This window comes from Myotis davidii, unplaced genomic scaffold (assembly GCF_000327345.1).
Source record: "Myotis davidii unplaced genomic scaffold, ASM32734v1 scaffold97, whole genome shotgun sequence".
Classification (NCBI taxonomy): domain Eukaryota; kingdom Metazoa; phylum Chordata; class Mammalia; order Chiroptera; family Vespertilionidae; genus Myotis; species Myotis davidii.
This window is the reverse complement of record NW_006289392.1, coordinates 5,414,940-5,438,440: the sequence shown is the minus strand read 5'-3', so window position 1 is coordinate 5,438,440 and position 23,501 is coordinate 5,414,940. Positions and strand designations below refer to the sequence as shown.

Below are 23,501 nucleotides of genomic sequence, written 5' to 3'. Positions count from 1 at the left end.
TACTTACATTAGCACTGTCATCACCGTAAGTCAAACACAACGCACACTGTCTGTTATCTTCTATGCCTGGGGGTGGGTTCAGTTCTGGACTATCTTCTCGACTCCTATCAGTACCTTGGAACCCAAAGACACCCAATTAAAACTGGTGATACTAATTTTGATCTCCAGGAAAAAGAAAACAATTCGGCTCAAATAGCCCATAACTTGTAAAACGAACACTTTCAAAAAGTGTGCAAAGTTACGCGATCCTACCACTTTAAAATTAGAGTATTTCTATAAATTCCTTGTTAACATTCCAAGTGAAGCAAAAAGAACGATTATTACATTTAAGGATCATGTGAAAATTTCTAATGCGCAAGGACATTAAATTTAGATTCACAAGTCAATCACTGGCATCCTTACTCAAAGCCGGCGGCGTGGGAGGGTGCAGGGGAGTGGGCGAGTCCGGTTCTCCAGGCCCTTTCGGTTTGGGAGCCGGAATGATTTTCTTCGTTAAAGGAGGCTGCTCAGTGCGGCCGCTGTCCTCTCGCTCCTGCCACTGAGCATAATTATGGTCAAGTGAAGGCGGAAGCACTGCGTTGGGTAGCATCCCGCTGCTGGAAACAATCGATTCGACAGGCTTACTGACCCCGTAGCGCGCCCAGGCTGCACACAGTAAGACATTCCTGACCTCATCGGGCCCTGGCCCGGGCACGGGCCAGTCACAGAGCGTCAGCACAAGTCCCAGTCTGTAAACCGCCTCATCACACAGGACTTTATATTATTTTAAAAACATAATCTCAATGTATGGCTCTTGATTACACTTCCAGAAGCAAGTGATAACTTTCTCAAAGGCTCAAAAGGATTCACCTGAATAAAAACGTAAGATTAAATATGGGGACTCCGAAGGTTGAGAACACCATTGGAAATGAATAATAGGACCCAATTCTAACAACAGACCATAACATACACCGTTGTCTCTAAGCCGGCACTCAGAGCATTTCAACTAAGTTTTTAATATTACAGCCTACTCTTGAGAAACCTCAATCTAGAAATGGATTATATGAGAAAAAGAGTCATACAGCATTTACTTACTTGCTTGATACTTTATTTGGTTCCCAAAACCTGGACTTTTTGACACTGAACCATGGAAAAACACGTTCCATTTGCTAACAGAAAAAAAACAAACAAACAGCATGTAAACACGTGAACATTCATGTGGAAACCACATAAAAACCACGTCACACAGGCGCCCGCCGGTCCGAGCACGACGTGAGGCCGCTGAGGGAGACCACCCACTCCGGGGCCTCAAAACTCCCCGCTAAGGAATCGGGAGTGACCACAACCAGAAGATGCCTTATCCATACAGCAGAGCCCCCGGCAGAAGGGAAAGGTCTGCTCTGTTCCGGGGCAGCCCCCGCAGACAGGCACGGAGAAGGGGCTATAAGGTAGTTCACCCGAATGAAGAAGGACTTGACCATGCTGTTGGCTTTTTTGATCTCCGGCTGCCCTCCGTCTGAATTAATGGCTGCTTGGATGATCTTCACGATATCATCACTGAACTCCAACTGCAGACAAAAACAAAGCATTAACTATTCAAAGAACGGGGTGCTCTCAAAACCACTTCCTTTCCCTCCTAACCACCCAGCCCAGAGGGCCCACAGGAAGCTAACGCCTTATTTTCATACAGTGCAGTTTCTATTAATATTTTTTCTTTTTAAAAAATATATTTTTATTGATTTGAGGGAGGGAGAGAGAGATAGAACATCAATGATGAGAGAGAATCATGGATCGGCTGCCTCCTGCACGTCCCTTACTGGGGATAGCCTGCAACCCGGGCATGTGCCCTGACTGGGATCAAACCCGGGACCCTTCAATCCATAGGCTGATGCTCTATCCACTGAGCAACACCAGCTAGGGCCAGAGTGGTTTCTCTTTAGAGGAGGCATTTGAGATTCAGTTCACGATTAACTTGTGGAAGTCAAGAGATGAAGGCTAATAAAGCAAGAATGCAAACAAATGAGTTGTATCACGGTAAATTACACCCAACAGGGCTACGATATTTTATTTAGACTAAAATGAATTAATAACTAAAGAGCAAATATGGACCATGAGTTAACAATCGTTTCCTACATAGTTTAAAAACCATAAAATTAAAATGCATCTACCTACAAATGAATATCCTATACAGAAAGACATTGTTCAGATGTTATCTCAAAAAGGTCAAGCCAGTTAACTTCACACTGTCGTTTTTTCCATAAAATTCTTTAAAAAGTATCTTTTTACTGGTTTGAGAAAGACAGAAAGGGAGAGAGTGAGAAAGGGGGCCGGGGGGGGGAGGGGAGGGAAACATAGATGACAGAGAACCACTGATAAGCTGCCTCCTGCACACCCTCCACCATGGATCAAGTCTGCACCCTGGGCAGCACTGCCCTGACTGGGAAGAGAACCAGCGACCTCTTGGTGCATGGGACGATGCTCAACCAACTGAGCCACACCAGCCAGGGCCATAAACAGTTTTAATACAAAAATGACTTCAATATGAAAGTAATTTTCAGAGAACTCAGATGAAAGCCAAATAAAACGAACCACTTAAGACACTGATCTGAAACAAAGGGCTAAACCAACCCACATCTTTTTAGGTATTTAAAGCCACATGACATTTCTAAATACAATACAAGTCATCTTTTAATGCTTATCCCGTCTCCTCTTCCACCAAGAGCCCAGGAAACTACCTTGGCACTGGAAAAGTTGGTAGTTGGCTGCAGAGACATACCACAGACGTGTAGCTCCCTTGGTCCATCTTCCTCCTGACCCCTTCCAGATCTAAAGGCTGCTGGTCCTCCTGCTTGCTGACCTCCGTGAGCACAGGCGGGTCCGGGCCCTCCGGGGAGCTGCGGGAAGGTAGGCTCTCCTCTGTCTCGGGGTTTAAGTCTGGAGGCTTGGCAGCCTGTTGCCAGGAAAGACAAGTTCACTAATCTAACACTGAAAACGAGGCATGTAGGCAAATTCTATAAAGATTAATAAAGATGGGACTGATTCATATTGTAAAACATAAAGAACATGGAAATAAGAGATCTCTCCAATTACAGAAAAGGAGAAGTTAAAATGAGCCAGCAGCTATCTAGGCTAATTTAAGATTTTGCTTGGTAAATTCCAAGCCTAGTATGAAGAAATAGAAACTGCCCGGCCAGTGTGGCTCAGTGGTTGAGCGTTGATCTATGAACCAGGAGGTCAGAGGTTCGATTCCTGGTCAGAGCACATGTCCAGGGTGCGGGCTTGATCCTCAGTAGAGGCCGTACAAGAAAAAGCCAATTGATGATTCTCTCTCATCAGTGATGTTTTTCTCTCTCCCCCTCTCTCTTCCTCCCTGAAATCAATAAAAATATGTTAACCACCCCCCACCCCCGCCCCCAAAACCCCAGAAACTCTCCAGTTGCTTTTGAGTAAGTCATAAATGGCAGCTAATTTTCTTTTTTTTAATATACTTTTTTTGTTTGTTTGTTAATCCTCACCTGGGGGTATTTTTCCATTGATTTTTAGAGAGAGTAGAAGAGAGGGGGAGAGACAGACACATTGATGTGAGAGAGATACATCGACTGGTTCCCTCCCACACAAGCCCCAACCAGGGCCAGGGATCAAGCCTGCAACCCAGGTGCGTGCCATTATCCAATCGAACCAGGACCCTTCAGTCTGAGCCAAACCAGCAGGGCACACCTAATCTTCTTGCTTAAAAAAACTAAGCTCTATTAAAGAGAAAGCAGCAGCCTAAGTCTGAATTAACGTTCCCACGTGGTTCTGCCAACCATTACACCTGTGTTCCCAATGACTAGTAGAGATGTACAGTCCACAGCTTGTATGGCTACATAGTAGCAGTTTTCAAATTGTACCCTGAGGAGCCCCAGGGGTTGCCCAGAGCTAAGGCATCTCTAGCCCCTTACCATCTGAGATGAGGCCACTATGCTCTCTCATACCTCGGTTACAGAACTGCCTCTTAACCACTCTCCTGCTTGGGTTCAGACGTCTCCAACCCTTTCCCTCTCTCCAGTCAGAATCATTTTTTTCCACTAAAAAGCAACTCTGATCAGGTTACTCTTTTTATTTTAATCCTCAGCATAGGATATGTGTTTTTATTGATTTCAGAGGGAAAAACCAGAGAGAAAGGGAGGGAAGGAGAAATAGCAAGAGGGAGAGAGAGAGAAACACCAACCGGTTGCCTCCTGAACTTGCTTCAACTGGGGATCAAGTCTGCAACCTGGGCATGTGCCCTGACCGGGTATACAACCTACAGCCTTTTGGTGTGTGCGACGACGCTCCAGCCAACTGAGCCACCCGGCCAGGCTCGGTTACTCTTTTGGGTGAAGGCCTTCATTGACTCCCCATAGCCGTTCGAGTATAAAGTCCAAACTTCTTATAACAGTAAGGCCCTTGAAATATGCCTCCTTCCTATTTCTTACCCCAAAGAAGGACCTATTCTTTTTAAAATGTTTTTATCTATTTCAGAGAGAGGAAGGGAGAGGGAGAGAATGAGAGAAACATCAATGATGAGAATCATCAATTGGCTGCCTCCTGCACACACCTCACTGAGGATGGAGCCGGAAACCCCAGCATGTGCCCTGACCGGGAATTGAATGGTGACCTCCTAGTTCATAGGTTGGGGCTCAACTACTGAGCAACACTGGCTGGGCTAGAAGGTTCTATTCTTGGCTCTAAAAATGTTTTTAATGATTTTAAGGTCCAAACAAATCACCTAAACGACTGAATGAAGCAAAACTAAATGAAGCAAAACTTTTTTTAAAAACGGAAGAACTCCCAACCAACCAAAAACCATTCTGGAAGTGAAAGCCACCTAAGAACAAACTCTCAGCACCCAAAAGGAGACGCGGGCCTACCTGTCGGTAGCGTAACAAATGGCTGGTGGTCCGAGAGTTCAACAAGGCCGTCAGCACCTGCTTCAGGGAGCTCTGCAGCGCCTTTTCGAGGGCCAGCCGCCACTCCGCAGGGTGCCGCACGGTACAGTTCACACACGTGTAGGCCACGCTTTCTGGCAGGCTAGACAGAATCTCATACATCTCATCTGGGAAGGCAAACACCCACCATCATAAGGCGCTCTGCAGAGCGGGAGGGGAAGAGGAGGGTAGGCCACCGCCCCGCAGAGGAAGCTGTCAGTCAGAAACAGCACTGAGACCAACGTCCCCTGGGAACGCGCACCGATTGCTCTTCAGAGACGTTCAGAGTCACTGACCCAGACTCTGGTTGCCGCGGGGTCAACAGGTCATGGTGCCCGCAAAGGGCAGCAGGAGCTATTTCGGGGACATGCTCAGGATAAATGGCACGAACGCCACACACTGTTGTTGAGTCTAAAGACCAAGGAATTAATTACAAAAATTCAAACGACACTGCCATGATGTTTGCATTGGCAGGACTGTGGGGGCTGTCAGAGTAGCTACCAGAAGAAGGAAACGGTAATAAAAAGACTCCAACCTTCTGTACCTGAAAGGTTCTCACATTTGGAGTGGACCCAGCGATCACATTTCCCACACTGCATCATCTTGCTCTCATAGTCGTCATCGTCGTAACACTTATCGCAGAGCGGGCAGAAGTTTCCTGAAAGGAAAGCAACGTGTCCCGCTAAGTGCTTTGGTTCGCACACCACTGAGTCCCCAGCCCGGGACTTCTATCTGTGAACCTGATCTAACAGGCAGGAACCGCCCGGCCGGCGTGGCTCAGTGTTTGAGTGTCAACCTAGGAACCAGGAGGTCAGTCTGATTCTGGTCAGGGCACATGCCCAGATTGCCGGCTCAATCCCCAGTAGGGGGCGTGCAGGAGGCAGACAGTCAGTGATTCTCTCATCATTGATGTTTCTCCCCCCCACATCCCCCCTGAAATCAGCAAAATTGTATTTTTTAAATAAAATACATAAATAAAATGCAGGAACTACTTAACACACGCCAGCATGGACCTACCAGGGAATGTGCACATGCCTGGAAAGCAGCAAGATTATCCTGAGCTCTTAGAACAGGCCACTAGTTCTCTAGGCTCATTATTACAGGTCATGAGATAGATTTTACAGATAACGTAATAGAAAAAGAATGGAAGAGAGAATTTTCTCTTAAACATTCCAAACAAATGCTTAAATTTTAAAAAGAGATGAGGGTATGGGAGTAATTTACACTTTTCTTTATTCACAGGGCTTTTATAGAACGCTTCTAAATTTTAGCACAATAAAGTACCTTCACAAATTTGCTTTATCCATGTATCCCCTATTATTTTTTACTTAATAGATTATAGAGAACAAGACTGTCCTTCTCAAACTCTTCCAAAATATTGAAGAAGAGGCAATACTTCCTAACACATTCTATAAAGCCAATGTAATCCTCATACCAAAACCTGGCAAATATAACACACACAAAAAAGAAAACTACAGACCAATATCTCTGATGAATACAGATGCAAAAACCCTAAACAAAATACTAGCAAATAAAATACAACAATACATTAAAAAAATAACATTATGATCAAGTGGGGTTCATTCTAGGGGCACAAGGATGGTTCAACATATGCAAATCAATGGAATACACCACATTAACAAAAGAAAGGATAAAAATCGCCGAAACCGGTTCGGCTCAGTAGATAGAGCGTCGGCCTGCGGACTGAGGGGTCCCAGGTTTGATTCCGGTCGGGGGCATGTGCCTTGGTTGCGGGCACATCCCCAGGGGGGAGCGTGCAGGAGGCAGCTGGTTGATGTTTCTCTCTCATCGATGTTTCTAGCTCTCTATCTCCTTTCCTCTCTGTAAAAACTCAATAAAAAATATTTTTAAAAAAAGAAAAAAAAAAGAAGGATAAAAATCATTTGTATGATATTATCAACACTTGCAGAAAAAGCATTTGATAAGATACAATATCCATTTATGATTAAAACACTCAATAAAATAGGGATAGAAAGTACCTCAACATAATAAAGGGCATCTATGATAAACCCTCAGCTAATACCATGCTCAATGGTGAAAACTGCAAGCTTTTCCCCTAAGCTCCGGAACAAGGCAAGGACGTCCACTCTCACCACTCTTTTCCACATAGAGCTGGAGGGCCTAGCCAGAGCAATGAGGCAAGAGAAAGATAAAAGGCATCTACATAATAGGGCAGGAAGAAGTCAAACTGTCACTTTCTGTGGATGACATGAGTCTGTATATAGAAAACCATAAAGATTCCACCAAAAAAATACTAGAAACAATAAATACAATCAAGTTGCAGCATACAAAATCAATGTGCAAAAATCCATTGCCTTCCTGTACACCAACAACAAAACTTCAGAAAAAGAAATAAAAAACAAAACCAAAAAACAATTCCTTTTGCAGTTGTAACCAAAGGAATAAAATACCTAGGGATAAACTTAACAAAAATGTGAAAGACCTATATGCTGAAAATTACAAAGCATTATTGAAAAAGATAAACAAAATGGAAAAATATCCCGTGCTCATGGATTGGGAGAATCAATATAGTTAAAATGGCCATATTACCCAAAGCAATTTACAGATTTAATGCAATTCCTATCAAAATACCAATGTCATTTTTTAAAGAAATAGAACGAGAAATCATTAGATTTGTATGGAACCACAAAAGACCCCAAGTAGCCAAAGCGATCCTGAGAAAAAAAAATGAAGCTGGAGGTATCACACTGACTGACTTCAAATTATACTACAGAGCTATGATGATCAAAACAGCATGCCACTGGCAGAGAAAGACACACAGATCCATGGAACGGAATAGAGAGCCCAGCTATAAAACCACACGAATATGAACAGATAATTTTCAACAAAGGAGCCAGAAACACACAATGGAGTAAAGATAGTCTCTTCAATAAATGGTGCTGGGAAAACTGGAAAGCCACATGCAAACAAATGAAACTGGATTAATTTGCCCCATGAACAAAAATTAATTCAAAATGGATCAAAGACCTAAATATCAGACCCAAAACAATAAGTTACATAGAAGAAAATATAGGCACCAAACTTAAGGATCTTGGTCACAGAGAGTATTTTATGAACTTGATCCCAAAGGCAAGGGAAGTAATGACAAAAATAAATGAATGGGACTACATCAAACTACAAAGCTTCTGCACAGGAAAAGAAACTGACAACAAAACAAAGAGGCAGCCAACCAGATGGGAGATATTTGCAAACAGTAGTTCCTACAAAGGTTTAATCTCCAAAATATATAAAGAACTTGTAAAACTCAACACCAAACAACTCAGTCAAAAAGTGGGCAGAAGACCTGAACATATACCTCTCCCAAGAAGACATACAAACAGCCAATAGATATGAAAAGATGTTCAATTAGGGAAATGCAAATCAAAACCACAGTGAGCTACCCCCTCACACCTGTTCCAGTGGCCATTATCAACAAGACAAGCAACAACAAGCGTTGGAGAGGTTGTGGGAAAAGGGAACCTCGTTCACTGCTGGTGGAATGTGGACTGGTGCAGCCACTATGCAAAGCAGTCTGGCGATTCCTCAAAAAATTAAGAATAGAGCTACCATATGACCCAGCCATCCCACTCCTGGGTATATACCTGAACAACTCAAAATCATGTAATCACAAAGATATAGGCGCCCCTGTGTTCATGGCAGCATTATTCACGGTGGTGAAGGCATGGAAACATCCAAAGTGCCCTGCAATAGGGGACTGGATAAAGATGTGGTCCATGTACGCAGTGGAACACTACTCAGCCATCAGAAAGGATGAAGCAGAGCCATTTGCAACAGCATGGAGGGACCGTGCGAACATTATGCTAAGTGACATGTCAGAAAAAGCTAAGAGCCATCTGATTTCACTCAGATGTGGGATATAAAACTGAAACTTGTGAACACAAACAGCAGTGTGGTGACTGCTAGAGGGAAGGGGACGGGGGAGAAGGGGGCCTAATATATGGTGACAGAGGATTTGACTGTGGGCGGTGGGTACACAGTGCAATATACGGATCTTGTCACATAGAAACCCACACCTGAAACCTTTATGTTCACGTTGACCAATGGCACCCCAATTTAATTAAACATAAAAGAAAATAAAGTAAAATGGTTGCCTCAGTACCACATAAAATCATTTCTGAAGCAATCAAATATCTATGTACCTCACTTTGGGAAATAATGGCTCAGAGAATTTCTTTGTGTTTAGTTAACTTTTATAAAAAACTACAACTACTTAATTCTTCCCATAACCTAATAAAACATGCCTCGCTGCTATAATTTTCTGTGTAAAAGAAAGACCAGAAACTTAGTAAATGTGCCTAAATGGAAACCTTGAAAAGACGTGTAAGACATTTATCTTATTCCACGTGAGTGTTCAGTTCACCTCCAAAACATCAACAACAACATCCAAAATCCGACAAAACTCTTCTGGGAGGTACCTTTAGCAAAGAGTTTGGCACAGTCGTGGCACAGTGAGAAGTCGTGGGACCACTGTGCATCCCAGCCTTTGCCTGGGGTGGTAGATCCGCAGCTCTTGCAGCGCACACACTTGGTGCAGATCTGGAAAGGAAGGAAAGAAATGCAGTAGAATTCCTTATCTTTAGTAGCTCCTCTGATTAAAAAGAGATCACAAATACCTAGAGGTGACTTCTCTACTGGGATGTCTTTTTCTAATAACGAGGCCACAATAATTGTTACACTGACATCCTCAAGCAAGGGCATTCCTAGTCTAGTCACCCAAGCCCACAGCTGCACGACGATCCTCTGTGCGCACTCACCCAGACTTTCTTTTTCTTCGTAGGTTTGGTGGGGTAGTTAGGTCCTAGGCACTCAGGGTGATAGCTGTTTCGGCACTTATTACATTCCAGCAGCTGCTGTAAGAAAAACATCAAGGCAAGAGGATGGGCGTCACCTCGCCGTCACTAAACACCTGTCGCTGCCTACCTCGTTCCATCTTTATCTCCAAGTAAGTATGGCACATCCATCTAGCAGGCAAGTTTCCTCATGAATTATTTACTCCCCATTAAAGCCCATTATTTATTTCCTGCCAAAGGCCCTCAGTGGTGAATATCCTTATCAGGTAGACTTGCCTTATTTGGGGGATTTTATCCAATGCCACATCTTATGCAATATCCCCAAAATTAAAACACAAAAATAGGCAACTGATTATACCCAATCAAATAGTCAAAACAGACTAAGCCAAGAGAAAAAAAATAGATGCAAAATCCTAAAGGAAAAGGCAGGAATGGAGACAGAAGCAATCCTCCAGGCAGTTCCACCGCTTCGCCGTGTACCTTTGTGGCTTGATGCTGCCGTCCACACACGTGACAGAACTTGCAGCGGCGGCAACACCAGTTTTCCAGCTGGTCCTCCAGGGGGCGCTCGTTCTCCTCTAAACAAAACCTATGGAAGGGCTCACAGCAGACTTGGCAATACACAAACTGGGGAAAGATGGAGAGAAAAGTGAGAGAACAGCGTGCAGATTTACCAGCCGAATCCTACACATCCTTCGGGAGTTAGGGGTGCAGTGCTCTCTGCATTTTATTCAGCATATAGTCATTAAGCAATCAGTATATTTTTCAACAGCACATACAGGGCATTGCAGGAGATTCAGGGGACTAATGTGGAAGTAATAAAATTATAAAGTAACAATATCAATACAATTCAAGACTTCATATGATGTGCTAAGTGACATAAGATAGCTAAAACAAAGAGCCATAGGGATGGTGTTAAAGATTTTCTACAATGTTCTAAACAGTTGTAGGTTCTGGCTTATCCTTTCCGTGTCTAATTCTAGAAATAAATTATTTTCATATCGATATTTTTAAAAATTCCAATGAGGGTGACCCAGAATTTTCTTTCTTTTTTAAAAATATTTTTTTATTGATTTTATTGATTTCAGAGAGAAAGGAAGAGGGCGAGAGAGAGAGAAACATCAACGATAAGAGAGAATCATGGATCCGCTGCCTCCTGCACACCCCACACCAGGGATTGAGCCCCCAACCCGAGCATGTGCCCTGGCCAGGAATCGAACTGTGAGCTCTTGGTTCGTAAGACACCAGCCAGGCCTTATTTCCTGATTTTGGTAATTATAATATTTAGAGGTAAAATGGCACATGTCTGGAAGTTGCTCTCAATTTTTTAGGAAAAATATGTCTACTTATATAAAAATGGATGTATATTTTATTTCTTATTTTGTAAAATATAATAAATATTTGTGTAAAAAATACACAAAGAGAAAAGAAGAAAGTAAATGGAAACTATTAACATCTGGGGACGCCAGGTGGAGGGGAGATGAGGGTTCTTTGTACGACCCTTGTGACATTTCTGAGAATCTGAAATCATGTCAACGTAAACATTTTTTACAACGCGCATGGTGGGAGACGCCGCCAGGCACCAGCTATATTGTCGGAGGCGATGAGGCCGTGTGTCATCCATCCTCCAGTTCCGGCTTTAGGAATTCTGTGGGACTGCTGCGCGCAGCCGTGCCATTTAAATTAGAGCAACTACACTCTGAAAAAAACCTGTTTTATCACAGAAGTTTAAGTCCCAGTGCTTAAGTAATTCCTGTGGGTAGCATATGTGTGAATACAAAGCATGTGACTAGGTAAAAAAAGAGGAACAGTGCCCCCGGGACTTGCAGACTGAATGTTCTTGGTTTCAGTGACATCTAACGCAGCCCTAGCATAAACAACACTGAAGGAAACCCTTCTATTTACGATGTATATACACATAGAAAGGTTTGTGTTACATATGTACTAGTGGCCCGGTGCACAAAATTTGTGCACAGAGGGGGCGGGGGGTTTACCTTAACCCAGCCTGCACCCTCTCCAATTGGAGACCCCTTGGGGGATGTCCAACTGCCAGTTTAGGCCTGATCCTGCAGTCGGACATCCCTCTTGCAATCCAGGACCACTGGCTCCTAACCACTCGCCTGCCTGCCTGATCACCCCTAACTACTCTGTCTGCCGGACTGATCGCTCCTAACCGCCTCCACCTGCTGGCCTGATCACCCCTAACCGCCTCTGCCTGCAGGACTGATCGCCCCTAACCGCCTCCACCTGCTGGCCTGATCACCCCTAACTGCCTATGCCTCAGCCCCGCCACCATGGCTTTGTCTGGAAGGATGTCCGAAAGGTCTCCGGAAGGTCTCCTGGTCTAATTAGCATATTACTCTTTTATTAGTATAGTGTAGATCATACATACACATACATACATACATATATATGTGTATGCATACATTTACATATTTGCCAATTTATCCAGTTACATTCATGAGATAAATGCCTAGAGCACAACTGCTGGGTTAGAGGGTATACCCATTTAAAATTAAGTACATACATACTTCCAAACAGCCCTCCAGAGAAAGGCTGTAACTAATTCAGCTTTCCACCAAAGAGAGCGCCCATTTCCACAGGATCCTTTTGATATCATGCAGTCCCCCTTTATATCATGCTTTCATTCCCATCAGAAGGCTCAGCACCTCCGCCCACAGGTTTTATTTCTCATTTCATGCATTATATACTCCTGTCCTTAAGCCTATTTCTAGCGGGTGCTATTCCTTTTGTCACTAATTGTTAAAGAGCTCATTAGAGACGAGGGGGTTTGGATATTCAATATAAAATCACCATCAAAAGCATCTCTTTTCTAGAGGAACACTGTATTATTTTTCTCCATGTTTAAGCATCTAGCAGAAAAACCAGGCCTCCAGGCAAAAGTAAACTTTTCTCACTCAATATCTTTGTTACTCTACTATGAAGCGGATTCCTTCCTAAAATCTCTAAAACACTTCAAAAATACTAGCATTTCATTAACTGGTTTATTTTTTAATTTTCACCCAAGAATTTTTTATTGATTTTTAGTGAGTGGGAGAGGGAAAGACAGAAACATCGATGTGATAGAAAACACATCGATTTGTTGCCTCCTGTACGGGCCCCAGCCAGGGCCCTGGGCCAGGGAGGAGCCTACAACCGAGGTACAAGCCCTTGACCAGAACTGAACCCAGGATAAGGTCTGCAGGCCGACGCTCTATTACTGAGCCAAACCAGCCAGGGCTCATTACTGGGTTAAACAGGGGGCAGTGCCTGCTGCCTATCAATAAAATAAAAGGCCAGCGACCATAATGGCGTCACCACCAGAACGACTGACTGACCAGTCACCATGAAGTAAACTGACCACCTCTTGGTTCCTCCCCCAGCCCACAGGCTCCAATTGCTGGATGGCAACGGGGAGACCATGGGGTACCGGGGTGGGTGGTGGCGGGGCAGGATGAGGGACTGGCGAGCAGGCGGAAGGCAGACCTCGTGGTCCCTACCCCTGGCCTGCAGGCTCCAATCAGGGCGAGTGGGGAACGACAGGGCACTGGGGTGGGCGGCGGTGGGGCGGGACTGGGGACTGGCAAGTGGGCGGAGGATGGCCCTGACCGCAGGTTAGGCCTGGGGACCCCACCCAAGCAGAGTTTCGTGCTCTGGGCCTCCAGTGTGATGATATTTTCATCAAAGAAAACGAATCTACATGACACCTGCTACAGTGCACGCCAGGCACAGAAGCAGCCTCTCACCTCCACGTGCCCGCTGCTGGCACAGAGGAAGCACACCACCCTGGGCGTGATGGGGAGAGAGGTCAGGATGCCCAAGCCGCCCATCTCCCACACGGTCTCGGCTTCACAGTCCTCCTGCGGAGAGAGAACAGCCATTTATCAAAGTTTTACAATGACACAACTTTGGATTGAAAATAAGGTTAGAAACGGTAAAATGAGAATGCTACAAGAACGGCAAGCATACTTCCTTTAATGAGTTCAAAAACAACTGCTGCTTTAAAAAATTTTACTATCAGATGCAAACGGTTAGAACAGTCACCTCTTTATGGGTTAACTCGCGCTAACTATACTGCAAAGTAACCCTGGGACTGAATTACTGTCAGTTTTACGGATCCAAGCTTTCACCATCCTTCGATAACTCCCATGGGAAAGAACAATTTCCTCAGACACTATTCTCGTGTAAATGTACTTTCTCACTCACAAACGGGCCAAAGCTCTTACAACACGCGAACCTATCTGCTGGTGGTGGCTCTTATTCATTTCCCCACTGTGTGCTGAATTTCCTTGCTTTCAACACCTCTGGTATCATCGTTATCTTGGCTGAGTCAGGAACACTGGCTTCTGATCAAGGTCCCACGGCCTGTATGGTGGTTACAAATCGGAAGGGTACCTCGGTGGCCGGGGCGGTCCCAGCCCCTCACCGGGTGCCCAGCCCAGGGTTCCAGGGCTGGGAAGAGGAGTCCCGGTAACTTCTGGCTGTAAAGACCAGTGAGGACTGTGGATGAGTGAGCCACAGGCTGCTGGAGACCCAGGCGGTCTTCCTAAAGGGCCTGCACACAGACTCAGTTCCCTCTGAGCTCCAGCTGTGCGGAGGCCCCCGCTGCAGGTGCAGGCGGTACCGCATCTGACTCTCCATCAACTTGGCTAACAAGTTTGCCTGCCCCAGTGATTCCGAGACCTTGGCCCATCCAACCTGCAGGCACGCCAAGACGATTCCAGGCTTTTCCATGCCAGTGGCCTGCCCTTGCTCATGCTGCAGACTTGCCTAAAATCTCTCAAAGGGTCCCACAAACCCCAAACAAGCAGCATCTGGCCTCAGCAGGCCCCGTACTTGCTGCTAAGCAGCCCCAACCTCAGCAATAGCAGCAGCTGAACTCAGTTTACAGCTCAGCCTTCTCCCAGGCATCTCCACGCCAGGCACAAGTAGCAGCCATCAGCAGATCATCTTGTTGCTCATGCCGGATGGCTCCAGGCAGGGTAGAGGCAGCAGCTGACCTTGGTTAGCACCTCCCAGGAGACCCCAACACCAGCACATCCAGTGGACAACCTCAGACCACACGGAAGCACCACCTGACCACCAGCACATTCAGGGGTAGGCTGGGCAGGCAACAGAGCCCCGCAGGAGGGAGCCCTGTTCCATGGGGTCGGTGACTGCACAGCAGCTCCTCCGCTGTGGTCTCCTCAGCCTACCAGTCAATCAGACTGGGGGCACCTACCTCCCACTGATGTACCAATAGCAACCAAGGCTCCACTACAACAGGGGCAAACACAGCCCACACAGGGGCACAGCACAGTGCCTTGCTCTGGTGCCCAGGGAGGCTGCACCACCGAGACACCTACCACACTAGGCCATTCTACCAAGACCAGGAGACACAGCAGCTCTACCTCATCCACATCCACGGAAGGCTGCCAAATGAGGAGACAAAGAAGCATGTCCCAACTGGAAGAACAGAAAACTCCAGGAAAATAAATTAACAAAATGGAGACAAGGAATCTATCAGATGCAGAGCTCAAAACACTGGTGATAAGGATGCTCAATGAACTTAGGGGAAGGGTAGAGGAACTCAGTGAGAAACAAAGAGATAGTAAACATGAATGAGATAGAAAATAGAAAAAAAATACCAGAGTCAGAAATGTAGGGTACACCAACTGAAATGAAGAATACATTATAGGAAATCAATAATAGATGAAGCAAAGCATCAAAACATAGATTTGGAATATAAGGAAGCAGAAACACCCAACCAGAACAGCAAAAAAAAGAAATCCCCCCAAATGAGGATAGTGTAAGGAGCCTCTAGGGCAGCGGGTTCTCAACCTGTGGGTCGCAACCCCTTTGGGGGTCGAACGACCCTTTCACAAGGGTCGCCTAAGACCATCAGAAAACACATATATATATAATTACATATTGTTTTTGTGATTAATCACTATGCTTTAATTATGTTCAATTTGTAACAATAAAAATACATCCTGCATATCAGATATTTACATTATGATTCATAAGAGTAGCCAAATTACAGTTATGAAGTAGCAACGAAAATAATTTTATGATTGGGGGTCACCACAACATGAGGAACTGTATTAAAGGGTCGCGGCATCAGGAAGGTTGAGAACCACTGCTCTAGGACAACTTCAAGTGAGTCAACAGTCGCATCACAGAGGTGCCAGAAGGAGAAGAGAGAGAATAAGGAATTGAAAAGCTATTTGGAAAAAATGACAGAAATTGGAGGCCATCTGTAACAATAAAAAAGAAAAAATTGACAGAAAAATTTCCTAACCTAGTGAAGGAAACAGACATACAAGTCCCAGAAGCACAGAGTCTCAAATTAGTTTAATCCAAGGAGGCCCACATCAAGACACATCATAATTAAAATGACAAAGGTTAAAGACAAAGACAGAATCTTAAAAGCAGCATGAGAAAAGCAGTTAGTTACCCATAAGAAAGCACCCAAATGATTGTCAGCTGATTTCTCAACAGAAACTTTGCAGGTCAGAAGGGAATGATAAGAAATATTCAAAGTGATAAAAAGCAAGAACTCCACAACCAAGATTACTCTATACAGCAAAGCAGAATCGAAGGATAGACAAAGAGCTTTCCAGAAAAGAAAAAGCTAAAGGAATTCATCACCACCAATGAGTATTACAGAAATGTTAAAGGTCTTCTTTAAGAAAAAGAAGAAAAAGATCAAAGTTTGAATAATAAAATGGCAAGAACTATGTATCTATCAACAATTACTTTAAATACAAAGGGCTTAAATGCTCCAATCAAAAGATACAGGGAAGTTGACTGGATAATAAAACAAGACCCTACATATGCTGTCAACACGAGACTCATGTCAAATGGAAAAACTCAGAGAAAATAAAGAAATGAAAAAAGGTATTTCATCAAAATGAAGCAAACAAAAAAAGCTGTGGTAGCAATACTCATACCAGACAAAAGAGACTTTCAAACAAAGATTTTAACAAGAGACAAAGGATTCAGCAATTCCTATTCTGGGCATTTTTCTGAAGAAACCCAAAACATTCAATCGAAAAGACATCCATCCATATGTTCACTGTGGCATTATTTACAATAGCCAAAGTATGGAAGCAACTTAAGTGCCCATCAACAGACAAATGGATGAAGAAGAAGTGGTGAATTTACACAATGAAACATGACTCAACCATAAAACAGAATGAAATCTTGCCAATTACAACAACATGGATGGACCTAGAGGGTACTGTGCTGAGTGAAACAAGTCAGACAGAGCCAAACACCAGATGCTTTCACTTGTATGTGGAGTCTAAAGAACAAAATAAACAAACAAAACAGAAACAGACTCCTCGATGCAGAGAATAATACTGTAATAAGTATATGGTGCCAGATGGGTACTAGATTAACCAGGGTGATCACTCCCTACGTTACAGAAATGTCTAATCACATGGCCGTACACCTGAAGCTAACATAATATTCAGTCAACTGTAAATGAAACATAAAAAAACTATTTTAAAAATATAAAGCCCACGACTCGATATAATATGTGGTCACTCAACACCTTTACCTTGAAGTCCACTCTGATCCTGTGGACTCCATCTGCTGGGACCTTCTGCTTAGAGCTGCTGCTGTTGGAGAGAGCGCTGAGGATGTTCAAAGTGCCTGCGCTCTCCTGCTTGCTGACGGGAGGTGGTTTTTCCTACAGGGACAGAAAACAAATGAAAAACAAAACCACACTCTACTTGCCTTCACTTTTTAAAAAGTATTTTTTAAAACTGATTTTTAGAGAGGGAGGATGGGGCAGAAACATCGATATGAGAGCGAAACATCGACTGGCTGCCTCCTGCACGCCCCACACCAGGGATGGAGCCTGCGACCTTTTGTGCATAGGCCCACGCTCAATCAAGTAAGCCACGGCGGACAGGGCTTGCTTCACTTTGCAATAGAAAATAACGCAAATGACAAATCTAATTAATAGAAGGGACGTTTCCAACACAAGCATCCTATAGAAATTACTAGTAAAGTACTTTTCAAAAATTTTTTTTCATTAAGGCATTTTATTTGCATGTATGTAATTACATTCCCAGAAAAAGAATCCCAGTATTTTTTCTCCTGTGTGTTTTCATCTTGCTTCTCTGTGGTCCATGATGCCAGCTGAAGTGGTCAGTACAATGAGACCAAACTTATGGGACAGGAGCGGGTTATTCTGCAATTTTTCTGGATCTCCCAGTTATACATCAAATTTGGGCTGATCACTCCACATTTGTTCAACTTGCCCATGAGGTTCACAGCAATTTTCCCAGCTCTGTGATCATCGACGATTTCAAATTTGCCAATGGAATCATGCTTCATCATCACAGGCAGAAACCGGACGATGACTCTGGAGCGTGGCCTAATAAAAACCTAGCATTTGGCCCTGGCGGGTTTGGCTTGGTGGATAGATCTAGCGTCGGCCTGCGGACGGAGGGTCCCAGGTTCGATTCTGGACAGGGGCACATGCCTGGGTGGCGGGCTCGGTCCCCAGTGGGGGGCGTGCAGGATGATTCCCTCTCATCACTGATGTTTCTATCTCTCTCCCCCTCTCCCTTCCTCTCTGAAATCAATAAAAAATATTAAAAAAAAACAACAAACAAAAAACCTAGCGTTTGCCTCCCTTCGTGGCATCATGGATGCTCTTTAGAGCATCAGACAGAACAAACATGTGTACCATTGTGATGGCATGGAAAGAACCAGAAGATTCTTAAAGATCTCTATTCACATCATAAAAACAGTGCACACAGGGAAGGATGGTGACTACAGACAAATATTGCTAAAGGATGGCAAAACACTATTCCACTAGGCAGCCTACAGCATTCACTTGTAGGGTCACCAGGAACAGAAAACAAGGGGAAAGAGACAAAAAAAAGAGAGATGAGCTAAAGCCTAAATTCCACTGCCACCTACGAAGAAGCAAAAACACGGTTTCATCCACTCAATTACGTCAAGAATAAGGCTCTTTTCCTAAAGAACAGAACATACCCCTGAGAAATGGCAAAGAAACACAGCTCTCACCTTTTCTTTTGGTTTTTGTTTTACAGGAATACTTGGGCGAGGAGCCACTTTTTTCTGCTTGCTTTGCTCTGGACCTAAAAAATTCCAAGTAAACCGCAGTCAGAGGCTACTGCACTCACAGTTAATATTAAAGAGCAATGACTACTTTAGGACTGATTGGCTGGAAGAAGAGGCTATTGGAAAAAAGAAAATGACTCAAACTCTAGGCCAGAGGTCCTCAAACTTTTAAACAGGGGCCAGTTCACCGTCCCTCAGACATTCCACACAGGCACACTGCGGGCCCGGGACCAGTCGGCTGCTAAGCAGGACGGGCAGTGGCGGCAAAAACACCCGGCGGGCCGGATAAATGTTTTCGGCGGGCCGGATAAATGTTTTCGGCGGCCGCATGTGGCCCGCGGGCCGTAGTTTGAGGACCGCTGCTCTAGGCATTGAAGAGGAAATTAAGACAGTATCTCCAACTTAATTGTTTTTTGGCTTCTATTTCTTTATTACTATGCAATGGTTAAAGCTAATTTTCTTACACTGAAGATTAAACATCTATTTCGGGGTTTGCAGGTTTCCAAATGCTGTTTAAGACACCGGTGCTTTCTGCTAGTCCTGCCGGCCTGGCAGCTCCGGCCTCACTCACCTAAGTCCGGCGGTGGGGGCTGCTTCTTCTTGGGCTCGCTGGGAGCTGCCTTGGGGGCGTCTTTCCTGGGCGGCGCTGTGCTGGGTGGCGGTGGGGGGGGCGCTGGCGCTGGCTGGGAGGCCTGCTTGCTGGACTTCCTGGAGGCGGGAGTGGTAGCTTGTTTGGGCTCAGGCCCCGGAGCAGAGGCGGACCCGTCCTCGCTCTTCTCGTCTACGTGCTTCCGCGGGGGAGGCTCACTGGTGCTCTTCTTGGGGACAGGGTCCTCGCGTGCTGAGGGGGCGGGCTTCTGACTGGCGTCCACTACGCTCCTCACAACACTGTTCTCTTTACTACTCTCTTTCTTTTCACTGGTCTTGGACTTTTTCTCTTTCTTTTTCACAGCTAGGGGAAAAACATGATTATCTATAAGCAAGAAAAATTTTATTTAAAATAGAAGTATAGGAATGTAACAATCTTATTCTCTATTTCCCACCGCTAATGTTGACACTGAAGAGGCTCAAGAAAGTTAAGCTGGTCAGGTAAAATAGCTATACTTTCATTGCTCTAGGAAATGAAAGAAACTGTAATCTTTGTATGAATTTTAAAAATGCTTTTTTTTAACGGAAAATTTCAAACAAACTCCAAGGTAAAGGGACAGTAAAATGAACTCCCAAGTACTCATCACCCGGCTTCAACCTCGACTCTGGGAAAGGAGAGCTGAGTCTACAAAAGTAGGTGGGGCTCGGCCGGCGTGGCTCAGTGGTTGAGCACCAACCTATGAACCAGAAGATCTTGGTTCAATCCCCAGTGCAGGGTGTGCAGGAGGCAGCCGATCAATGATTCTCTCTCATCACTGATATTTCTGTCTCTCTCTCCCTCTCCTTTCCTCTCTGAAATCAATTATATATATATATTTTTTTATTTTTTTTAAATAGTAGTGCTTAAAAAGAAACCAAACCAGTCTTCCCTTTACTCTAGATGTGCACAACTATATGGCATTAAAGCAGAAGCACGCTGGGCAGAGCTGTGACGTCACCTTTTGCTTGCTTCTGAAGATAGGCTTTGGAAGGCATCCACTGTAGATTCTGACACTTTCTCATCCTAGGAGAACAAGGGGATCATAAAGTGAGTGGCGCTTAGAAGAGAAGCAACTCGGACAAGTGTTAATTTGTCTGCAAGAACCAGGGAATCTTTATCCGGGACCAATCTGAGAGCTGAATAAAGGATGGCTCAGTACACAGATGAAACCAGAGCCTTCGACGCCTTTAATCAGTGACTGTGCCTATCTTTAAGTCCTAAAAGGAGCAAATACCAAATTATGTTTTAAATGAGACTCAAATTTCTTAAAAGCTAGTACAAAACAATTGGTTGATATTTCTTATACTCAAATCAGTTCTGTTCCCTTATGACAGCGGTTCTCAACCTGTGGGTCGTGACCCCTTTGGCGGTCGAATGACCCTTTCATAGGGTCGCCTAAGACCATCCTGCCTATCAGATATTTACATTACGATTCATAACAGTAGCAACATTACAGTTATGAAGTAGCAACGAAAATAATTTTACGGTTGGGTCACAACATGAGGAACTGTATTTAAAGGGCCAGAAGGCTGAGAACCACTGCCTTATGAGATTAATATTCATTTAGAATAACCTGATGACAAAATGGACTAAAGTTATCCAGCAAGTCCTCTCTGCCACCACAATGCTATATCAGGGCTTTGATAGATGTGTGTGTACACACACACACACACACACACACACACACACACAGCCCAATGCACTAAATTCATGCAGGAGTAGGCCTTCCTTGCCCTGGCTGCCAGCACCGGCTTCCCTCTGGCACCCAGAACCCGGGCTTCCCTCACAGCCCTGGCTTCATCCAGAAGGGATGTCTGGTCTAATTAGCATATTACCCTTTTATTGTTTTTCATACACACACACACACACACACACACACACACATTCTACCCCTCAATTTAATGAAATTCAAACTTAATCTGAAGTATAAAATGTAACTGAGTCCATTTCACCCCCAAAATTTGGTGTAATTTTACCTTTTTGCTGATCTGTGAATTCTCACTCCTTTACATGAATGAGACGGAGACAAGATTCCTGTTTACAGCCAGACTGACCAAACCAGAGCACAGAACTCCCCGCCGTCCCCTGGAAACCGCCTCCCCGGAAGTGAGGACGCAGCACCGCTCCCATCGGGTTTACAGAAGTCACTTCACGTTATTCATTCAGAAAATGTCTACTGATAACATCTAGTCCCGATTCCAGGTACTCTGAGATGCTCAATTCCCAAAAAGCCTGTCTGTGCAACTCTTCTGATCCACTTTAGACCAACTGCCCAGAGGGTGAACGTGCACCCACAGACTGACCGAGAAAGGGAGAAAAGATCATCACAACATCCACATCACAAATCCCACAGGCGTGAAACTATCCCAGAGACAGCAAAGAGACATGGGCAGACAGCACGAACACTTCCCAAAAGCCATAAAGATAAAGGGAATTTTGGTTAACCTGATAAACATGCCTAAATTTGTCAGTTTTCAAGTAGAAAGCCCCTCGAGCTGCACTGAGATGGTAGCCCCGAAGCACCCATGGCTATGTAAATTAATTAAAATAAATTTGATAAAAAATGTAGTTCCTCGGTCATTCACGTTTCAGTCGCTCCACAGCCCATGGGGCTCATGGCTAAGCAGCTCAGAGCACTCCCAGCGCTGCAGAGCGTTCTACTGGTCAGCCTGCCCCAGAGAGCTTCTTATTTAAAGCACAGCTCGGCCTGGCTGGTGTGGCTCAGTGAATAGAGCGTCGGTCTGCGGGTTGAAGGGTCCCAGGTTCCATTCCGGTCAGAGCACATGCCCAGGTTGCGGGCTTGATCCCCAGTGTGTGGCGTGCAGTAGGCAGCCGATCAATGATTCTCTCTCATCGTTGATGTTTCTAGCTCTCTCCCTTTTCCTTCCTCTCTGAAATCAATAAAAATATATATTTTTTTAAAAAATAAAGCACAACTCACACCTAGCCACACTGCCCAATCCAACTGTGCAGCTAACCTTGAAACCCAAGAACTGAGTACAACCACGTTCAGTTTTTGGATTCATCTTGCAACGAATTGAGCACAAGCAAACCCCTTCACGGAGGGGAGGCCGACGCTCCGAGCAGAGCCCACTCACTTGCAGCATTGCTTCTTTATGTTGCGGCCGCCGAACTTGGGCTTGTCCAAGCAGTTAGTACAGACGCCACAGTCCTCGGGCACCTGGCAGCCGGGACACTGCCCACACCGCCTGGAGCGCCGGCCCTTCTTCACAGGGGGCTCCTGGGGAGCCTTGTTTCTGGTGACGGGTTTGATTGGTTTGATGGGCGGAGCCAGAGGTTCGGCATCTTCTGAGCCAGCGATTGAGGACTTGTCTGATAAAGAAACGCATCGTTAGTTCTGAGGGAGGATCTGATTCCTTCTTGGGAGCAGAGGTGGAGATCTTCAAAATCAATTTATATCATTAGGTACATTCAAACTTTGTTTTCACTGGGACTCCAAAAGTGAAATGGAATACATTAAAAAGCGTCATATGCAGAACTCAAAGCCTGTTTAAATATTGATTTAAATGTTATTAAATGCCTATAAACTTGTAGCTTAAAGAAAGCAGAAATCCAGCCAAAACCAGTTTGGCTCAGTGGATAGAGCGTCGGCCTGCGGACTGAGAGGTCCCAGGTTCGATTCCGGTCAAGGGCATGTACCTGGGTTGCAGGCACATCCCCAGTAGGGGGCGTGCAGGAGGCAGCTGATCGATGTTTCTCTCTCATCGATGTTTCTAACTCTCTATCTCTCTCCCTTCCTCTCTGTAAAAAAATCAATAAAATATATTTAAAAAAAAAAAAAGAAAGCAGAAAACCAAATACTGAAAACAAAACATAGTCTAACCCGAAGTTCAAGAAAATGAACTGACTGCTTCAGAGGACTGCCTACACCTCTACATTTTAATGAGCAGTTACCCATCATCTAGGAGCTATAGGGCGACCATGAGAATGAGCCTCACTGACCCCCGAACACATGACTGACCCCGGACCCCAGCTGCTGAGCCCTGAAAGCCATGGCCCCGAGTCCCT

At 44.8% G+C, this 23,501-nt stretch overlaps 1 protein-coding gene across 5 annotated transcripts in view; it reads right to left on the bottom strand.

Annotated features, from left to right (window-relative positions):
* The window catches only part of LOC102766910 (histone-lysine N-methyltransferase 2A), a 70,807-nt gene that overhangs the window by 44,635 nt on the left and 2,671 nt on the right, over positions 1–23,501 (bottom strand). For 3 of the 5 annotated variants that reach the window (XR_001513499.1, XM_015562500.1, XM_015562501.1), the window contains exons 3-18: positions 22,571–22,805; positions 20,431–20,495; positions 19,416–19,817; positions 18,788–18,861; positions 17,304–17,435; positions 13,507–13,620; positions 10,241–10,387; positions 9,725–9,820; positions 9,386–9,506; positions 5,464–5,586; positions 4,872–5,056; positions 2,756–2,929; positions 1,437–1,547; positions 1,075–1,148; positions 403–596; positions 8–114 (exon numbers count right to left, since the gene is read on the bottom strand). Coding sequence is in view for 4 of the 5 variants with exons in the window: in XM_015562500.1 (XP_015417986.1) it covers positions 8–114; positions 403–596; positions 1,075–1,148; positions 1,437–1,547; positions 2,756–2,929; positions 4,872–5,056; positions 5,464–5,586; positions 9,386–9,506; positions 9,725–9,820; positions 10,241–10,387; positions 13,507–13,620; positions 17,304–17,435; positions 18,788–18,861; positions 19,416–19,817; positions 20,431–20,495; positions 22,571–22,805 (2,354 nt within the window). In the remaining variant the exon portion in view is untranslated. The remainder of the gene's footprint in view (positions 1–7; positions 115–402; positions 597–1,074; positions 1,149–1,436; positions 1,548–2,755; positions 2,930–4,871; positions 5,057–5,463; positions 5,587–9,385; positions 9,507–9,724; positions 9,821–10,240; positions 10,388–13,506; positions 13,621–17,303; positions 17,436–18,787; positions 18,862–19,415; positions 19,818–20,430; positions 20,496–22,570; positions 22,806–23,501) is intronic. The other 2 variants (XM_015562499.1, XM_015562498.1) reach the window with 2 other exon arrangements.